This window comes from Echinops telfairi, unplaced genomic scaffold, assembly GCF_000313985.2.
Source record: "Echinops telfairi isolate 266 unplaced genomic scaffold, ASM31398v2 ScPeMD7_11;HRSCAF=52, whole genome shotgun sequence".
NCBI classification, from domain to species: domain Eukaryota; kingdom Metazoa; phylum Chordata; class Mammalia; order Afrosoricida; family Tenrecidae; genus Echinops; species Echinops telfairi.
Window position 1 is genome coordinate 39,254,222 of NW_022103908.1, and position 17,569 is coordinate 39,271,790.

Genomic DNA, 17,569 nt, shown 5'->3' on the forward strand with positions numbered 1-17,569 from the left:
TAAGTGGATTTTTTTACTGCAAGGAAGGGGGCTGTTACATTTTAGATTTTTTTTTTTTACAAACTAAATCTTAAATTATGTTACATTTCTAGTATTTTGATTAACAGCAGGCTAATTCTTTTACCCCCTCTGTTGCATGAAGCAGCTGGTGGGTTCAAATTGCAGCCCTTTTGGTTAGCAGCCCAGTAACCTGGCCAAACTTAACCAGTGTACCACAAGTTCCTTATTCATCTTTACATATAGTAGTCATAATAATAAATAACTACAGCTAAAACCTAGTCATCTATACCTATAATAAAAAAAATAATTATAGCTAGCACTGATTTTATCTTTCTGCGTGCCAGGCACTATAAATACTAAATGTGCTTTCTTTTTATTTAAACTCATAAAGAGCTTCATGGGACCAGCATTATTATGTCCATTTTATAGATGTGGACACGGAGACCCTGGGAGCTAGTTAGATGACTTGTCCACGGCCACGGGGTTTAGAAAGGATGAGATTTGAGTAATATAAAAGCCCCTGAGGCAATGCAAATTAAAATCACTATGAGATAGCGCTATTCACTTATTAGATGAGATTGACCAGCAAAAACTATCCAGTGCAGTCAAGGATAGAGAGAGAATGGAGACAGGAGACTACCTGGTGGGTGAGTGTAAAATGGTACATTCGTTTGGAAAGCAGTTATACGGCTAAACACCTTATGACCCAGGAACCCCTCCTCCAGAAATTTATACCCAAGAAAAATGAAGACAAATGTCCACATGAAAAAAAAAGCTTGTATGCAAATACTTAGGCATTATGCAAATACTTGGAATTTCATTCACATTGCTCCAAACTAGAATGACCTCCATTTTTTTCAACTGGTGAATGGGTGAGGAAATTGTGGCTTATCCGTCAAACAGACCACTATTTAGAATAAAAAGAAGAAATGATGCAGATGTGCAAGAACAGGGTCGGCTCTCAAACGCACCATGCTGAGTGAAAGAAGCCAGACCCCAAAGGCTACACACATTCTGATTCCAAATGCATGCCATCAGGGATAGGCCCGTCTTCTAGGGGACAAGCCACCTACAGACCAGCAGCTGTCTGACGCTAGAGCTGGGGAGCTCCCACAAAGGGAGATGCACGGAGATGCTCACCTGAGCGTCACCACTTCTCTCCATTGCTCTGCTGATCCTTGGCCAAAGCACTGATAAGGAAAAATGACCGATGTGAGAGGGCCAAATAGGAGGTGAAAACCCATGCAGAGAAGGTCTACAAACCCCAGCTCTGACGACTGAGAGTTCACTGGGCAGCCTCAAGAGGTACTAACCTTAGCATATGTCTCGACTTTCTGCTCAAAGTTCTCAGCTTTACGAGAAGTTGAGGCTGCCTTCTGATTGTCAGCAGCTGGTGGAAAACACTGCCATACGCTTGAAAAGAAAGTAACACAGCTTAAGACTTTAAGTGTTTGGAACAGTGAATATATATCTTATCAAAGTCTATCCACCAGGGTGCTGAATTGTATGAAAGGCAAAAGTCACCCACACCCCACAAATGAACTAAATACAAGTTAAGAGGTGACAGGACTGCCCCCACCTCTCCTGATAGGTCCCAAAGCCACCAGCACCTCACTCCATGCTGCCAGACGACAAAGGAAAGAGTGCAAGTGCCAATTACAAAAGCGGGTCTGGGTTCAGGACGCCACGTCTGGAGCAGCCGCAGGGGGACAGGAGTGTCTGAGGAGAGGACGCGCACTCAAAACCCTTACCAGTGAGTCCATTCTGACACAGAGCGAGCCTAGAGGGCAGAGCAGAGCTACCCCTGGGGGTTTCTGAGGCGATAATTCTTCCTGGGAGCAGAACACCTCATCTTTCTTTCTCCCGTGGACTGGCTGGTAGGATCGAACTGCTGGCCTTGGGGTTAGCAACCCAGTGTGTACCCCACTATACTCCCAGGGCTCCCAGTAAAGAGAACCGTAAAGGGAGATGCAATTCTTCCAGGGTTTGTGGCTCCCCACCTGCCTCATTCCCCATTTCTGTGTTGTCTAGCACAGTGCCCGCTCAACGAAAACACTGAGAGACCATCACCCTTCTAAGTGGAGACCTTGGATGATACATCTCAGTGTCAAATGTCTCCATTGTTGACCTGCATTCATCTGATCTCTAATCCCACAGTGGGTGGAGAGGAGCTACTGCAGGGTCCTCGTCATCAGTGGTAGAGTTCTACATGAGAGGGTCTCAGGTGTGCTGTCACAAACAGAAGCACTCAGATGAGAAGGATTCGAGTTTTAATATTAAATGGCCTATTTCTAAAAATCGGGACTGAAGTATAAGATATTGTGCTTCTTAAACTACAGCTCCCTTCTCTGAAGAAGCTTCAATTTCTTCAGGCTTTGAAGAAAGGCAGGCAGACAACAGTAAGAGCTGCTGTACCTCTTCTGGAGATGGAAGGGTCCACTTCAACGCCTTTCTCATACGGCGTGCCACCACTCAGGAACAGCTCGTAAGTCCTGCAGAGAAAGAATGACTCCCTGTGACAGATGTATCTTTGAGGCAGCTTGCAAACACCGGGGTCGGCCGTGAAATCTCTTCTCACACAAAAAAACGTTCAGACACTTTCTTTCAGTCTCATTGGTCAATGCCCCTCATCTGGGAACGATGGCTGATCCCAGAAAATAAACATTTGCCATGTTTACTATAAGCATTCAAACCCTAAAATGTAGAAAATAAAGGTTTTTCTACAAGATACTGAGCTAATGTCACGAAAACGTTTTGGCTGCAAGGACTGTGTGAACGACAAATGACTAACTTGTGTTTTTCGTGTATTTTTCATTGGTTGGCACAGTGCGCTGCATGTTGGGCTGCTAATCGCAAGATCAGTGGTTTGAAACCACTCGTCGCTCTGCAGGAAAAAGACGAGGCTGTCTGCGTTCCAGGAGTTTCTAGCCTTCAAAGCAAAAGGGAGCAGCTCCACTCTGTCCTATGGGGGCGCTGTGCGTTGGGATCAGCGCGATGGCAGAGGGTTTTAAAATAATGACATCATGAGGCGACACTCTTTCAAATCACACAACTAGCATGTGGATAGTTGTGAAAACAATTCAAATGGCATAGAAATAAGTGAAAAATCTCTTCTTCCTTCTCCCAGGTGCCCTGGTAGCACAATGGTTATACCTTGGGCTGAGATTGGGCTGAGATTGGCAAGGGCAACAGTTCTAAACCACCGGTTGCTCTAAGAGAGAAAAACGAGGCTTTCTATGTAGTGGGGGTGAGAGGTCAGATGCTTACAGACATCCTCCCTGAAGGCAATCAATAGCTGCCAGACTGCTGTCTCGCCCCACCACAGGGGTGGGCCTGCTCCCTGCTGCTGAGGACAATGGATTATTTCTCCCTGAGGCTTGCCACCATTAGCTTGGTTCCTGTAGGTGGAGTCCATACCCTATCGGTAATGGTCTCTATCAGTTGAGCCAGGGAACAGGTCAAACTGGCTCTGTGACATCCAAAGTTAGGCTGTCATCCTGTCTCTAGGATCTTCCCATCTTGCAGCATGTATACCCACAATCCCTCCTCTTCCTATTGAGTGGATACCCGTGGACCACCCCCTCTTATTACTGTATTACCTATAGTACAACCCCTTCCTATGGCGTATGTCTTCCCCTGTAATTAGGTGGCTTGCATGTCTCCAGAGAATATAAAAGCCTTGGTTAACATTAAAGATTTTCTCTCTCCACATGGACCACCAAGCAGGACTGAGGTGAGCATGCTACCATGAATTGTGTCTGACTCCATTATTTCAATATTTCTCTTCTATTTCTCATGCTTCTATGACTTTACTATAATCTTTACTTATGATTATCGCTGTACAACTGCGCCTACCGGACCCGTAATGATGTGCTAGCGGCTGGTTTCCCCTGGCATTTCTACTCCCGTACCATGTTACAGCCTCAGAGACCTGGAGGGGCACTTCTGCCTGCCCTGGGGGGTCGCTCCGAGTCAGAGTGGACTCGCTGGCAGTGAGCAGACGCAGTAGTAATCTTTCTCCTGATTAAGGAGCTGGTGGAGGACCAGGCGGTGCTCCATTCTGCGGTGCACAGAGTCCCTGAGGTGGGAGGTGGCTTGACCGCACCTAACAGCACTGCCACCAACTTGTCCCCGCTAGCTGGGAGATGTCCTGCTACATCTCTTTCTCAGCAAACATAAACAAATACATATACGAAATAAACTCACAATGAACGCTGGCTTTGTCGAAGCTGCCCAATCTCCCCGTGGAGAAAGAGGCCAGCAAAAGGCTTCCTTAGTCTTGATCCACTACCTCCCACTCCCAGAGACAAGTGCAGAGGCAGCGGCAGCCTCGGGAGGAGCGCACCCTACCCCACCCCCACCCGGCAAATGCACACACATGCAGGTTTCACTTGGCAAAAGTAGAGTCAAAGCAGACACACAATTTTGCAACTTGGTTTTTTCATATCATGATGTATACTTCGGAGATCTTACTGTATTAATGCATGGAGCTCGGTATCATTCAACTACACAGCTGGGAGCCACACGTCCTTGTCCTAGTTCACCTGTTCGGTACAACTGCAGCCCCTGAACATGATGCTGTGCGGCAAACAAACCAAACAAAGCAGTCCTACGCAGCCTGGGCTTCTGCAGGCCCCCTAGCACACTCCGCTGCCTCTCCTCACCGGACGGTGACCATCTCCTCTCCCTGCCTCCTCCCACCCTCCGACCCCGGGGTGTCAGTGCAGGCTACCGCGGGGAGTATTAGCTACATGAACCAGCACAATACATACATATTTGGGGGTAGGAATTATTCTAAAGATGAGGGAAATTGAGGCTTGGAGAAGTTATAATTTAATCTTCACAATTAATTTGGGGGATTGGAAAGAATGAATGACGCTTGGAAAAGTTAAAGAGCCTGGCTACCCGTGTAGGATCCTGGTCTTTATCATTGCAACCCGAGGATCTTAATCATCATCCCCTGGAAGCCCAGTTGTACCCCTTCTGCCCCGCTCCTTGCTTCTGGGCACGCTGCTTGCTTCCTTTGTTAGCTCCCTACCAGGTTTAGACGGCCCCTTACTCACTAACAATTGATACCTCTTTTCATATTAGGGATGATAATTGGAATATTTGTGCATATTTGGTACTGGTCTTTTACTTGGGGTTCGTAAATTTTAACTCTGTTTACAGTGGCTGCCATCATGACTTAAAGAGGCAGCGTCAGGAGATTGGAGTCTTACCATGTCCAGTGGCGGGGCAGAATTACTCTGCTTTCAGTACAGTGACATGTGCTACTGACATAAGAAATTTCTGAAAGGATCTTCTCAGCAGCCAGCCAGTGAAAACATCTTTTTAGATATCCCTATTCCAGGTGTCAGTTCTTCCTCCCCAGGGGGAGACGGTGTGGGCCAGTTTTAAAGACAACTCCAAGCAGCAGCAAGAGTAACATTTAAACTTCTCTCCCCCAAAGTTGTGGAGATGTGCTCTGTAATCTTGGGGTGCCCGAATGCTGAGAAAAAGAGGTAATGTGTACAAAAGATTTGCATTTGGGAGAAATACGCGACCAACTTACTTTGTTGGGATAGGAATCCCGCTGGCATCAAAAAGCTTCAGAAACACCCAGCCACAGCTCAGCTCTCCCCGCTCGCCTGTTGACTAGGAAATAAAACAGCACGTGAAGCTGCGTCTGCGAACCAGTCAAACTTCCTAGCATGTACCCAATCCTTGTGGAGGGAAAAATGAGTACATTTAAAATGGAAACATTCTTCACAAGACATGAAAATGACATTGAGTAGAGTCCCATTTTATGGGATATTAAAGGTACTAGGTCAAGTGAAGTCCTATTTTTGTCATAGTTTTTCTTGAAAATCCCCAAGCCTGTTTAACGTGGCCGACTCTTGCTATGATCTCTTGAGTGACAGACATACTGGGTGGAGAGATCGCAGGCCACTCCTACATGGGATGGGGAGACTTGGCTTCGTTGAGCCTGAATGTGGACTTACATCACACAAGGGCCTTCTTGATTTGAGTCCTACCCATACCACCAGCAGCAATCACAGGCCAGCGGGGCTCACTTAGGGAAGCTGCTCCCTCCCCCTCCCCCTGTCCCAGCTGCCATGACATTTCCCTAAAAGAAATGAAAGGAGGATGCGATGCCACTCGCCAACTATTGACTTTGGGCCCAATGCACATATACGGTGCCTCGCCATCAATTATTTTACTATCACCCTGTGGACACGGTCAGTGATACTCCGGATCTCCCCAGTTTTTGTAACAGGCTCGTCCAGGTTTGAGGGGTTCCCTTTCTAAAAACGTGCTGCTCTCCCAGTTCCCCTGATTAGAATTTTCAGTTACATGGGGGAAGTGCTGAGACCCTCTGTGAGGGGGGCCAAACACTGGGCTGAAATGTCTGGGCATCTTTTATCCCTTTCTGCCACGTCCACCTTTCCCCCCGTCTTCCTTCTGTAAAAGCCCTGGAGGTCACAGAAACAATACACGTCAACACCACCCTTCCTTCTGAATGCTACCGAAAAAGCAGCCCTACATAGAAAAACTGGGATCGCAGCCCGCTCGCTCCTCCAAGGATTGATGTTCTGTTGCTCAGAAACACGGCAGAGTACCTTATTGAAAAATACAGATCTATTTCAACTTCCCATTCGAAATGATACATTAGAGAGCGTTCTGGAAAATGACATACATTGCGGATGTAAGAAATTCCAAGTTCAAATAGGATCCCAAGGTCTGGAGATGAAGAGTTGGACCTGACAAAGCAGTCACCATCCAGCAAACAGGGCAAGATGCCGGTGACCTGAAAGCACAGAGAAGCTCGAGTTACCAGCACGGACTGAGGAGCGGGAGCAGGGCTCCAGGCCACTGATCTATAAGCTCTTTACAACGTCCACATCATAATAAAGGGTCTCTTAAGGGAGACAAAGAGCAGCTGGGTTGAGAGTTCTGAATTTTGAGAGTTCTGAATTTTGAGAGTTCTAAATTTTAGACTCACCCATACCAAGGAATTTTAATGAAAAATCTAACTTTTCTGTTTAAGAGAAATTCCATCACCATCCCTTATTCTTTGCTTAGCGTGAAATTTAATGTACAGCAAATACTATACCTAGAACTCCAAAGGTATTATTATTCCCCCCAGCAAACTGCTTGTGTTCATAATAAATCCATTGCTGTCAAGTCCATTTCTGTTCAGAGCAACCCTGCCCCAAAGGTTTGACGGAAGCCGATTGCCACATCGTGCACCCCTCACCCTGCCGGCCCCCACCTGTGGAGCAGCGAGCACTTCAACGGCTGTGCCACCAAGCTCTTTCTGCTTGTTTATAGTAACAATTTTTCCTTGTGAACAAAACTAAGCTTTCAGACCGAATACAAATACTGTTCCTCTTTCCCTAAGCATGCCTTGTGAAGGGCCCAGTCCTTCCCTTTCGTTCCTCCACCCCTCTCCCGAGACAACCGGAGCCCCTGGCTTGCCTGAAAGACCCTCGCCACCCTTCCCGGTCTAGGGGCTCTCCTGTAAAAGCTTCCCTGGGCCCAAGGATTCCAATTCAGTTTACCCTTCCTGGTGTCCCACAGCACCTGGGGCCCCATCACCACAAACACTGTCCTATCAGAAGCACCGGCCCCCAGGGCTGCTCTAAGGATTACGTTAGAGCCAACTCAGAGGGCTGAGCACAGTGCCTGGAGCACGGGTAGAACTCTGCCGAGAGGAGCTACTGCTACTGTAGGTGCACTCGCACTGTTTCCACAACACCGAGGAATGCCTCGCACACAGCAGATGCTTCATTGCAAAGTAACCCGTATACATGATTTATCTCCTTCCAGTGGTTCCTCTTTGTATCTCGGAAAACACTAGAAGAACCTACCTTAAACACTTCCCGCATACAGAGAAGCAACATCCGAATTGTGAACTGTCGTTGTACGAAAAGACCGTGTTTCCCAATGGATGCAGGTGCTTAGAGGATTCAAAGAAACCTTCAGGAATTGAGCTATAGACAGGTGTGGGTACAAGCAGCAAGTGCAAGGCGGCTAGGCCTTGTCCACCGCCGGTGGCCTCTCCCTGAACCTCCATCTTGCCTCAGATCTGCTGATGCAGGAAGTTGCGGTGAGGCACCCTGGAGTCCATTTTGTACGGCTCTAGATGCCTGTCCTGCACCGTCCTCACCGTCATTGGTGTTTGAGCCCATTGCTGCCGCCACCGTGTCAGTCCTCTCCCTGAGGGGCTGCCTCTTTTTCACCGACCTTCGACTTTACCAAACACGATGTCCCTTTCCGGGGACAGGTTTCTCCTGACAACATGTCCCAAATACTCGGGACAGAGTCTCGCCCTCCTTATTTCCAGGACAGGTGTGTTCATTCTTCTGGAAGCCCACTGTATATTCCATGTTCTTCACCGACACCTAACTCAACGGCATCGCCACGTCTTCTCCTTCATTCGTTCTCCAGCTTCCGCATGCATAGGCAGTGATTAAAAATACCACAGCTTGTGCACTGCCTTCCTTAACGTTCTATAATTTATCTCCAGGTTATAATAGTTATTGCAACAAGCAACAAAGAACTCACAACCAAAATTCATGAATAAAGGGCTTAGTAAAGAAGTGAGCACGTTGTAATGCCTGTAAGAAATGGCCAGAGTTGAATTGTTTATCAGGGCATGATCCATAGTTCTGTTAAGTCTGCTAACAACTACTTAAAGGGCCTGCCACTCTGCTGTAAGCCTCAGCCCAAGGGCATTCATTCACCTTAAACTTCGTGGGCAACAAATCCAACTTCCACAATGAAGTGCCCAGAGGCACCCCACTTCCCCAGGAGCCTCTTGCATAGAAGCATGCATCTTTACTTGCTCGGGGGGTTGCGAAGTCTACCACCCTGGCTCCTGGCTCTGCTCTGATCCTCTGATGGCATATCTCTCACTGGATCCAGGAGGTTCCCTGTGCAGGGATCTCAGGCCCAGAAGACTCACTCCACTCCTGGCTCTTGCAGGTAATGATATTCCTCCTCCTGCTTCTCAGAGGATTGCGCTGCAGGGAATCTTGTTGGAAATGACTCACAGCTGAATCAGGTGAAGCCTATCAGTATCTTCCGCCACCTGCTTACCAGACCCACCCAGGAAAGGCTGTTTGGGGAGGGTTAGAGCTTCTGACTAGAGGAGCCGCAGTCAATAATTCACGGCCCCTGCATCTTTGGTTCAGGTTCACCTTACTCCTCAAACTGGCATCTTTGCATTTTAACATTTTGAAGAAGTTGTTTGCAGCAGATTTGTCCAATGTAATACAGTATTTCTCACCTGCTGCTTCTGTTGGTGCTGACTGGATCTAAGCAGAATGAAATCCTTGACAATGTCCATCATTACTTTGTTGATCCTGATGTTGCCTGTGGGTCCCGTTGGGCGGAGTTTGCTTTGTCTTATGTTGAGGTCTGAGTCATACTAAAGGCTGCAGTCTTTGGTGGTCAGCAGGTAAGCGCTTCAGATACTCTTCCCTTTCCACAAGCTATATTGTGTCATCTGCATGTTGCAGGTTGTTAAGGAGTCTTCCTGCAATGCTGATGCAGCATTCAGCTCTGCTTCTCAGATTATTTGCTCAGTGTGTTAGGCTGGGTTGACTAGAGAAACAAATCCAGAGGCACTCATATATGTGTAAGAAAGAGCTTTATACCAAGAAGTAGCTATATATCAGGAAAACATCACATTCCGGTCCAGATCAAGTCCATAAATCTGATACTAGTCCATAAGTTTGATACTCGTCCATGAGACTCTCTTCAGACTCATGCAACTACATGCAATGATGCAGAATGCAGGAAGATCAACGGCGAGGGGGTGGAAAGTCTAGGTGGTGGATACATCTCCAGGGCTCACACAGGTCTCCCTGTGGCTCCTCAACAGGAAGGTGAAAGCAGAGAGAGAGGAAGTTCCCAGGATCCTCCTTATGAGATGGCCATGCCCACAGGCGGCACCATCAAGTTGTGACCTGATTGACAGGCTAGACTCCATCCATATCTTCTACGGGTGCCAGGTTGACACCAAAAAACTAACTATTACACTCAGTATTCAGACTGATGGGCACCTTTTCCATTTTAAACGACGCAGTATCCCTTTGTCTTTATGAACCACTTCCTCTTTCTCCATTTACAGATTCTGCCTGATCACACGAGGTGTTCTGAATGCCTGTTCTTTATTTACAATGTTAGGCACAATTTGCTACAATCCACATAGTTTTGAATAAGCGGCAGGTTAATTAAAGTAATGGAACTTTGGAGGTAGAAAAAGGAGTAAAGTCAAGTAAACTGCAAACAAGTAACAGTAAAAAAAGGACATAGACACATTCATCTTCTCTGAAAAAACAGAGACTATACTGCTGAGCATCTGTGTCACACTGATGTGACCACATTCCAGTCTTGGTGTCCCTGGGCCTACAGTACTAGGTTCCCAGGCCTCACCTAAACTTTATCTAAAGAAAGCACAGCTCTGGTGAGCACCATTCAAAGATGTCATTTTTGAAAAAAAAACAAAAACATTCCACACCCTGAATATATCTTTTTACTTTCGTGTCTCATCAAATGGACAACTTTTTTTTTTTAGGACTGAATTGTCTAAATTCATTGAATGAGATGATTCAGTAAAAGTAGAAGTTTGGTGAATCTGAAATATAAGTCAGGCTTATCAAAGTTTCCGAGAACTTTAAACAACCAAAGATTCAAACCTGGCTCTATGGATAATGTACTGAATAGCAATATGTTATTTCGGGGATATACTTTGAGAGTCTTGTCTTAGAAATGAATTGGCTAATTGTTAATAGGTAAAAAGAAGTCCCTTTCCCATCCAAGTCCCTCCGCAGAGCACTTACCTGGGGAGAAAAGGTCCATGTTTTGGATTTCTTGGGCTGCCATGTGGCTCTCACCGTATGAATGTTGCTCAGAACCTGAAATGATATTTCCTACGTGAAATCCGATTACAGAAAGCTTTATGAAAACTCCCAAACAGTGAACAGTAAAGTCAAACTGGGTGGGGCAGGCACAGAGGGGCAAGGGTGCTTTCACCCTTTACTGCCTGTAGTTCTGTCATGTTGGGTTATCTTTCTAGATCAAGTGCACTTAATTATAAAAAATAAAATGAATGATTTTAAGTGAAGCACTCACTATGCGAAACTTCTGGAATACCAATGAAATTTACAGTAGAGAGCATCGTGGGAAATGCTGCCCCTAAAAGCAGACTCAGAGTCCATTACTGTATCACTAAAGGCATCGTGTGCCTATGTTATTGTTACATATTGTTACCGACACACAGTTAGATCCTTCAGAGTCTCCAGTTCTAAACTATAATCTTCCTGAAGTGTAATCTCTTTAAAAAAGCCAACTGCAAGTTTATCCTACAATGTACAACGAAATGTAACAACAGTTTAACATGGCCTCAAATTCTGTAAATCATGGGCAAAACGGACATCTCCCAAATGAACACACACATATCATTTTTAGATAAAAATATTTTAATATGACACTTCTAAAAGTAAGCTTTAACAATAATTTAAAATCATCTTACAGGTGTCTTTTTAAGTCCAATTCAGCTCACTGCCCTCCATGCCCAGGTCTGTGTGTCTCCTCATTGGCATCATTATGTGGGTGAGCGAGCTGCTTGCCACGTAGGGAAACATCTCTTTCAACCACTGATATCTCACGTTGTCTACACTCTTGCTGGAATGACAGTCTTCACTTGGACCAGCCTCCTTCAGATGATCACCTGACATTTATAATAAGATTGCCGTTTATTTATCTAAAGGCTCCTCTTATTTTTTGACTTTCCAGTAAGTGTTTCCCGGGTCTAATATCCAAGAATTTTTGGCAGTAATAAGAATGGATGTGCTTTGATTTTTTTTTTCAACTTGAAGAATTCTAACTTTGATGTTCGGACTCGAGAGACAGCTTCCTCTGCCTCATATTTTTTGTATCTTTCTTGATTTAGAGGCTCTGAGAGCTACAAAGGACGGATGGATTCCAGCCACCTCACTTTACAGTTCAGAAAACTGTAGCCAAACAAGTTGGGTGACTGGCTCAGAATTGTATAGCTGGCTGCAATAGATGAAGCAGGGAGGAGTTGGCAGAGGTTAGAGCGGGGTCTGTTCACCAAACCGCATCAAGAAGGTACAAGGGCTTCTTGCTCAAGATGCTGCACTTAGTTTAGCTTCAACACAAACTGTTCTGCTCCCAGTAGTGAATGTTGAAAACGCAGAGTTAAACCTCAAAAAGCAAGAGGACTATTTCAATGGTCTATAAATAGAAGAGGAAAGCAAGGAAGTGGGTGCGGCTGAAACCAGGGTTCTCTGGAGCTGAAGTCTAGACGCAGGACGTAGACCGTGCTACAGGAGCTGAAGGTGCTCAAACAGGACAGAGGCACAGAGGCAGCCTTACTCTTGCAGGAGCCCTGGTGGCAGAGTGGTAACAAGTTGGGCTGTAGCCACAAGGTCTGCAGTTTGAAACCAGCAGGTGCCTCAGGAGAAAGACGGGGCTTTCTGCTCCCATAAACAGCTATCGTCTTGGAAACTCACGAGGGCAGCTCTCCTGTGCTCTGTAGGGTCCCTAAGAATCAGCATAGACCAGGTGGCCAGGAGTTTGGCTTGGTTTTGAATTACTGTTTGAAGTCAGAAGGTGAGAGAGAGAGGTTTAAATACAATCCAGAATCACAGAACCTAATAGCCCACATGTCCAGAATACAATAAAACAGAAACAGAAACAAAAAAACCCCTCCTTATGCCTAGAACCGGGAAAACGTCACCTTGAATGAGAGAAGATACAGCTGTTGGCAATGATCTAACAGTATCCTGACCTAACCCTACCCTGATCTAACACTATCCTGAGACCAGAAGAACTAAATGGTGCCTGGCTTCCACTACCAGCTGCTCTGATTGGGACTATAGTAAAACAGAACCTGGATAGAGTGGGAGAAAAATGTGGAACAAAACTCAAAACCATTCATAATTATTTTTTTAAAAAGACCAGATTTACTCGTCTGAGAGGCTGGTGGAATCCCTGAGGCTAGGACTCCTACTAGACACCTTCAAGAAAGGAGCTGAACTCCACCCTACAGATCAACGTTCAGCCCACCAACAGACAGGTCAACAGAGTGCACAATAATGCCAGGTGGAGGGCACTCCTTGGGGCAATCAGCCACACAAGACTAAAGGGGCAGCATGACCCAGAAGAGAAAACAGGAGGCAGGAAGGAGCGGGACAGGAGGATAAGCGGAAACAGGATGCTCAGCCAAGCAGTGGCAAGACTTGCCTTACTCTGTGGGGACTGCAGCTACTGTCAGGAAGCGAAGGGTGTAGCCAGTGTGGAATAGAACTAATCTGTGCTGCAAACTTGCACCCGATCGGCAGTAAAACGTTTTTCTTTTCCTTTTTTTTAAGTTTTAATTTTCAAGCATGAAAACAAAGTTGGAGCATAAAATATACCAGTGGGACCACACACAAAAAGAAATAGAGCAGCATAGGCAGAATTTTGTTTTGGACACCCAGTGGGTGGCAGTTGCTGCGACCTTACTTTATGCTGAAGTTGGACTCGTTCGTTCGTTTGAATCTTTTGTTTCTCCCTCATCGCCCTCAGAGATGGCAGAGGAGCTTTTCCGTTCTTGTCTGGGGTGGAATCGCAACCTTGGGGAGCAAGGCTTCCTTTACGATCACAGTCCTGTGACTGTGGTTTCCAGAGGCTGAGAGAGAGAAGAATGCCTTCCCCTGCTGTGGCCTAGAGAAGAGCCTGGCCAGCCAGCATGCCCCTAAGCAAACGTTCCTGGTCGCCAGGAGCTCTCACCACGGCTGCAGTCTCGATCCTGAGTGGCCAGTGGCCGGGCACCTGGTTGCCCTCCCCACTCAGCAGGCAGAGGCGCCAGGGACCCAAGGAGCGTCTGGAACTCAGAAAATACCGACATGGCTGCCGGAAAATTCTGGGAGGGGCGTGAAACCCTAAAACAGACGCTGAAGACCTCTGGCAGGGGAGAGCGGCACAGGTTGCAAGCAGGAGAAACCAACCAAACAAAAACGCCCTTGCAGAAAACCAGGAACAGCTGGGAGCTGAATCCGGGAAGACTTCAGACCCCGTGCTGAGGCACAAAATGACATGACGCCAATGAAAACGCCATCAGACTTTGTAAAGACTTGGACCGGCTCCTGAAGGAACACTTCAGGATCTCGTAGGGAAAACACTGCCACCTAACCATCCCCAAGCACACAAACTCACTATGCTAAAAAACAACCGCTGCGGAGCCGATTCCGACTGGTGGCGACCTTCCAGGACAGGTGGGCCTGCCCTTGGAGACAGCCTCTCTGGTCTCCCCAGAGCCGTTAGCAGCCCAGCACTTAACCGCTGCGCCACCAGGCTCCTCGTGTACGGGAAAGCAGGGGGCGGAGCACGGCCCCGGACACAACCGACCAGGACGGCAGAGACAGCAGAAAGTCCAGACACGGGAAGTAAAACCACCAGCGCAAGGCTTGGGGCTCCCGCACTCTGCCAGCTTCTGTCCGTCGTCGCTCTCTCGGTGGCAGGGGCCGGCTTTCCGCACTGTCCCCAGACTGGCCCCTTGCTATTCCTGGGGGCCGGGAGTGGGGGGGGGATTGTTCTACGAAAAATTTACTGTGAATATTGGAAGTGGCATCTTGTTATTTCATTCTAACAACAGTGCTTGTTTATTTTTAATTAGAGCTGAAAGAAGCTCTCTAAGTGCATAGCGTGAGTATTGGGGTGACGAACCGACAAGGTTCTACCACTTCTCACTTGTGGAAGTTGACATAATCCTCTTCATAATCTAGCTTCTATTGTTTTGGTATAAAGACCTGAACATCTCTGTACATATTTTCATAGATGGGATTTCATGGCGTGCACAACAGAGGGAAAAGCTTCCCAGGGTGGAAGGAAAAGAAAGCAGCTCATCTTTTCTGGGTCACAGACGCCGCCTAGTGGTTTCTTTATGGCAGTGGTTTCGTGCAGGGCCACGGAGCATATAGAAGGGGCAAGCAGTAAAAAAGAACCTGCATTCATTTCTATACTCTAAATTCAGATGAACAAATTTCCATCTTCATTCTGCGAAGATATGTATACTCAGCACGAGCAAAGCCATTGCACAAGTAGCTCCTCCAACCAGACCCTCTTCCATCTTCCTGATCACACTGCCATGCTACCGCCCAGGGCCCTGCTCCCATCACGTTGTGTGAACTTTTACCTCCTGCATCTCCACTCCCACTGCCCTTGTCTACGCTTTACCTCTCCTCTGGCCACACTTCTATCACACCGACTCTTTCTATGCATGCTCTCAGCACCTGACTTACATCCATTCAGCTGGCCCTCACACTGACTTTGAGACGTGTACCAGCAGAGGAGAGGGAGCACGCCCTATTAAGCTATCGGCCAGATCCCACCACTAGCGAGAGTGGAGGTGGCTTCGTCCTAGGGAGTCTGGCTCCGGACTGGGTTCTTTTGAAGATGGCACTACTGCCTTTTGACCGCTACACTGTATTGCAGCCTCTAAATGGCCTCCTTGTGGCTCTTTTGGGGTTCCTCTTATCCACTCACCTGGGAGAGAATCAGAGATCTTTCTAAAAGAGTAATCTAATCTAATAGTAATCACTGATTTTCACTGTCTTTGGGATAAATTCCTCAAAGTCACGGCTAACACTGACTTCTACTGTATCCCCTTACATTTCCATATCTGTCCCATTCTTCACTACCTCTCCACTTGGTCACGCCAAACCAAAAACTCACTGCCATGCAGTCAAGCTGACTCAGAGGGACCCCATAAAACAGGAAAGAATGGCCTCTATGAGTTTCCAAAGCTGTAACTGTGTCTGGGAGAAGCAAGCCCCATTCCGCCCGCAGAGGGGCTGGTGGTTTTGCACTGCTAACCAACCCTGTAGATCTTTTAGCCCAATGCATACCACCCCATCACCCCACCACCCCGGGTCTCCCATTTCCCGGGTCCTTTCCACCACCAATCATGTGCCTGTGCTATTTCTTCCTGTCAGGTATACTCACTGTGATAATTACATAATCTGTTGTCAATTTGACTTACGAGTGAAGGGGTGGAGGTTAGCCAATCAATCAAGTCACAGCTTGATGACCTCATTTGAAGGCACTAAGAGATAAATAGCTCATTGGAGGCTGGACACACGCTCACACTCCCTGGGAAACATTCCTGCAGACAAGACACATGGAGCTACCCTAGAGCCCTGGAGCTCCAGGAGCCACATGGAGACCCCTGCCAGCACTGAGATGCTTATAACGCCACTAGATCCACAAGACTTCCCACCCACTGGCCTGTGATCTTCCTCCATTCACCGTCATTACATATGGTGCATGAGTCTGAAGAGGACTTTATAGATTGGTATCGGACCTATGGTTAAATATTGGACTTATGGACTTGATCTGGCCTGGGCTGGAATGTTTTCTCAATATTCAATTGCTCTTGTATATAAACTTTTTTCTTATACACATAAGTGGCTCTATGAATTTGTTTCTCTAGTCTACCCAGACTAACACTCACCCTCTCAGACAGTGGTTCTCAACCTTCCTAATGCCACAACCCTTTAATGCAGTTTCTCATGTTGTGGTGACCCCCAATCATAAAATTATTTTCATTGCTACTTCCTAACTGTAATTTTCCCATGGCTATGAATCGGGTGACCCCTGTGCAAGGGTCATTTGAACCCTAAAAGAGTCGTGACCCACAGGTTGAGAACTGCTGCTCTCAGCGCTCAGCTCAAGTAGCACTTCCACACATCAAGGAACTTCGGTTACTGGTTTGGGAAGTTACTTCTTTTCTAACGCAAACACTATACTTCTTCTTCTTAGCCCTGTTTGAGCTATATATATATATCCAAGAAATGAAAATATGCCACAGTCTCATTTTTTGCTCAGTTTAAAATATTTTCTAATGTCCCTTGAAAGTTCCTCTTTAACCTCATGTATTATCTAGAAGTTTTCCAAGTTTTTGGACATTTTCCAGTTTTATTTCCATTGATGATTATAACTTAATTCCATTCGATCAGGGATATATATTATGATTTCACTTCCTTCAGATTCGTTGAGCTTCACTTTCCATGTCAGGGTATGGTCTACCTGGGTGAATGTCCCATGTGTACTTGAAAAGTATACACATTGGGGGTGAAGTATGGTATAAATGTCAGTCAGCGGCAGTTTGCTGACAGTGATGCTCAGTTCTTGTACATCCTTCTTTATTTCCAGTCTACTGGTTCTGCCGATTACCAAAAGTATTAAGGTCTCCGATTATAATTGTGGCTTTGCCTGTCTCTCTTCCCAATGCTGTCAGCTTTTATCTTGAAGCTGCGTCCACATGTAAACACTTGAAGGGTGTACACATTTAGATTGCTGCCTTCTTAGTGAATTATTCTTTTAAAATTCTGTAATTCCTGTCATTTTCCTTGTCCGGAAGTATACTATGATATTAATAGTCTCCAGCTTTCTTGAGAATGGTGTTTATAAGGTAAATCTTACTTTATCCTACTTTCAGCCTACCTGCATGATTGTATTTAAATGGGATTTCTGCTTCTCTAGTCTGGTCTCACTCACTGTGCTTTTAATTTGC

General features: G+C 46.4%; 1 protein-coding gene across 1 annotated transcript in view; it reads right to left on the reverse strand.

The window, feature by feature from the left end:
* NPHP1 (nephrocystin 1) overlaps positions 1–17,569 on the reverse strand; it is a 64,233-nt gene that overhangs the window by 11,838 nt on the left and 34,826 nt on the right. Inside the window, exons 13-17 of the mRNA XM_045287094.1 lie at positions 10,830–10,904; positions 6,677–6,787; positions 5,552–5,634; positions 2,416–2,492; positions 1,314–1,413 (exon numbers count right to left, since the gene is read on the reverse strand). Of these exons, the coding sequence (XP_045143029.1) occupies positions 1,314–1,413; positions 2,416–2,492; positions 5,552–5,634; positions 6,677–6,787; positions 10,830–10,904 (446 nt within the window). The remainder of the gene's footprint in view (positions 1–1,313; positions 1,414–2,415; positions 2,493–5,551; positions 5,635–6,676; positions 6,788–10,829; positions 10,905–17,569) is intronic.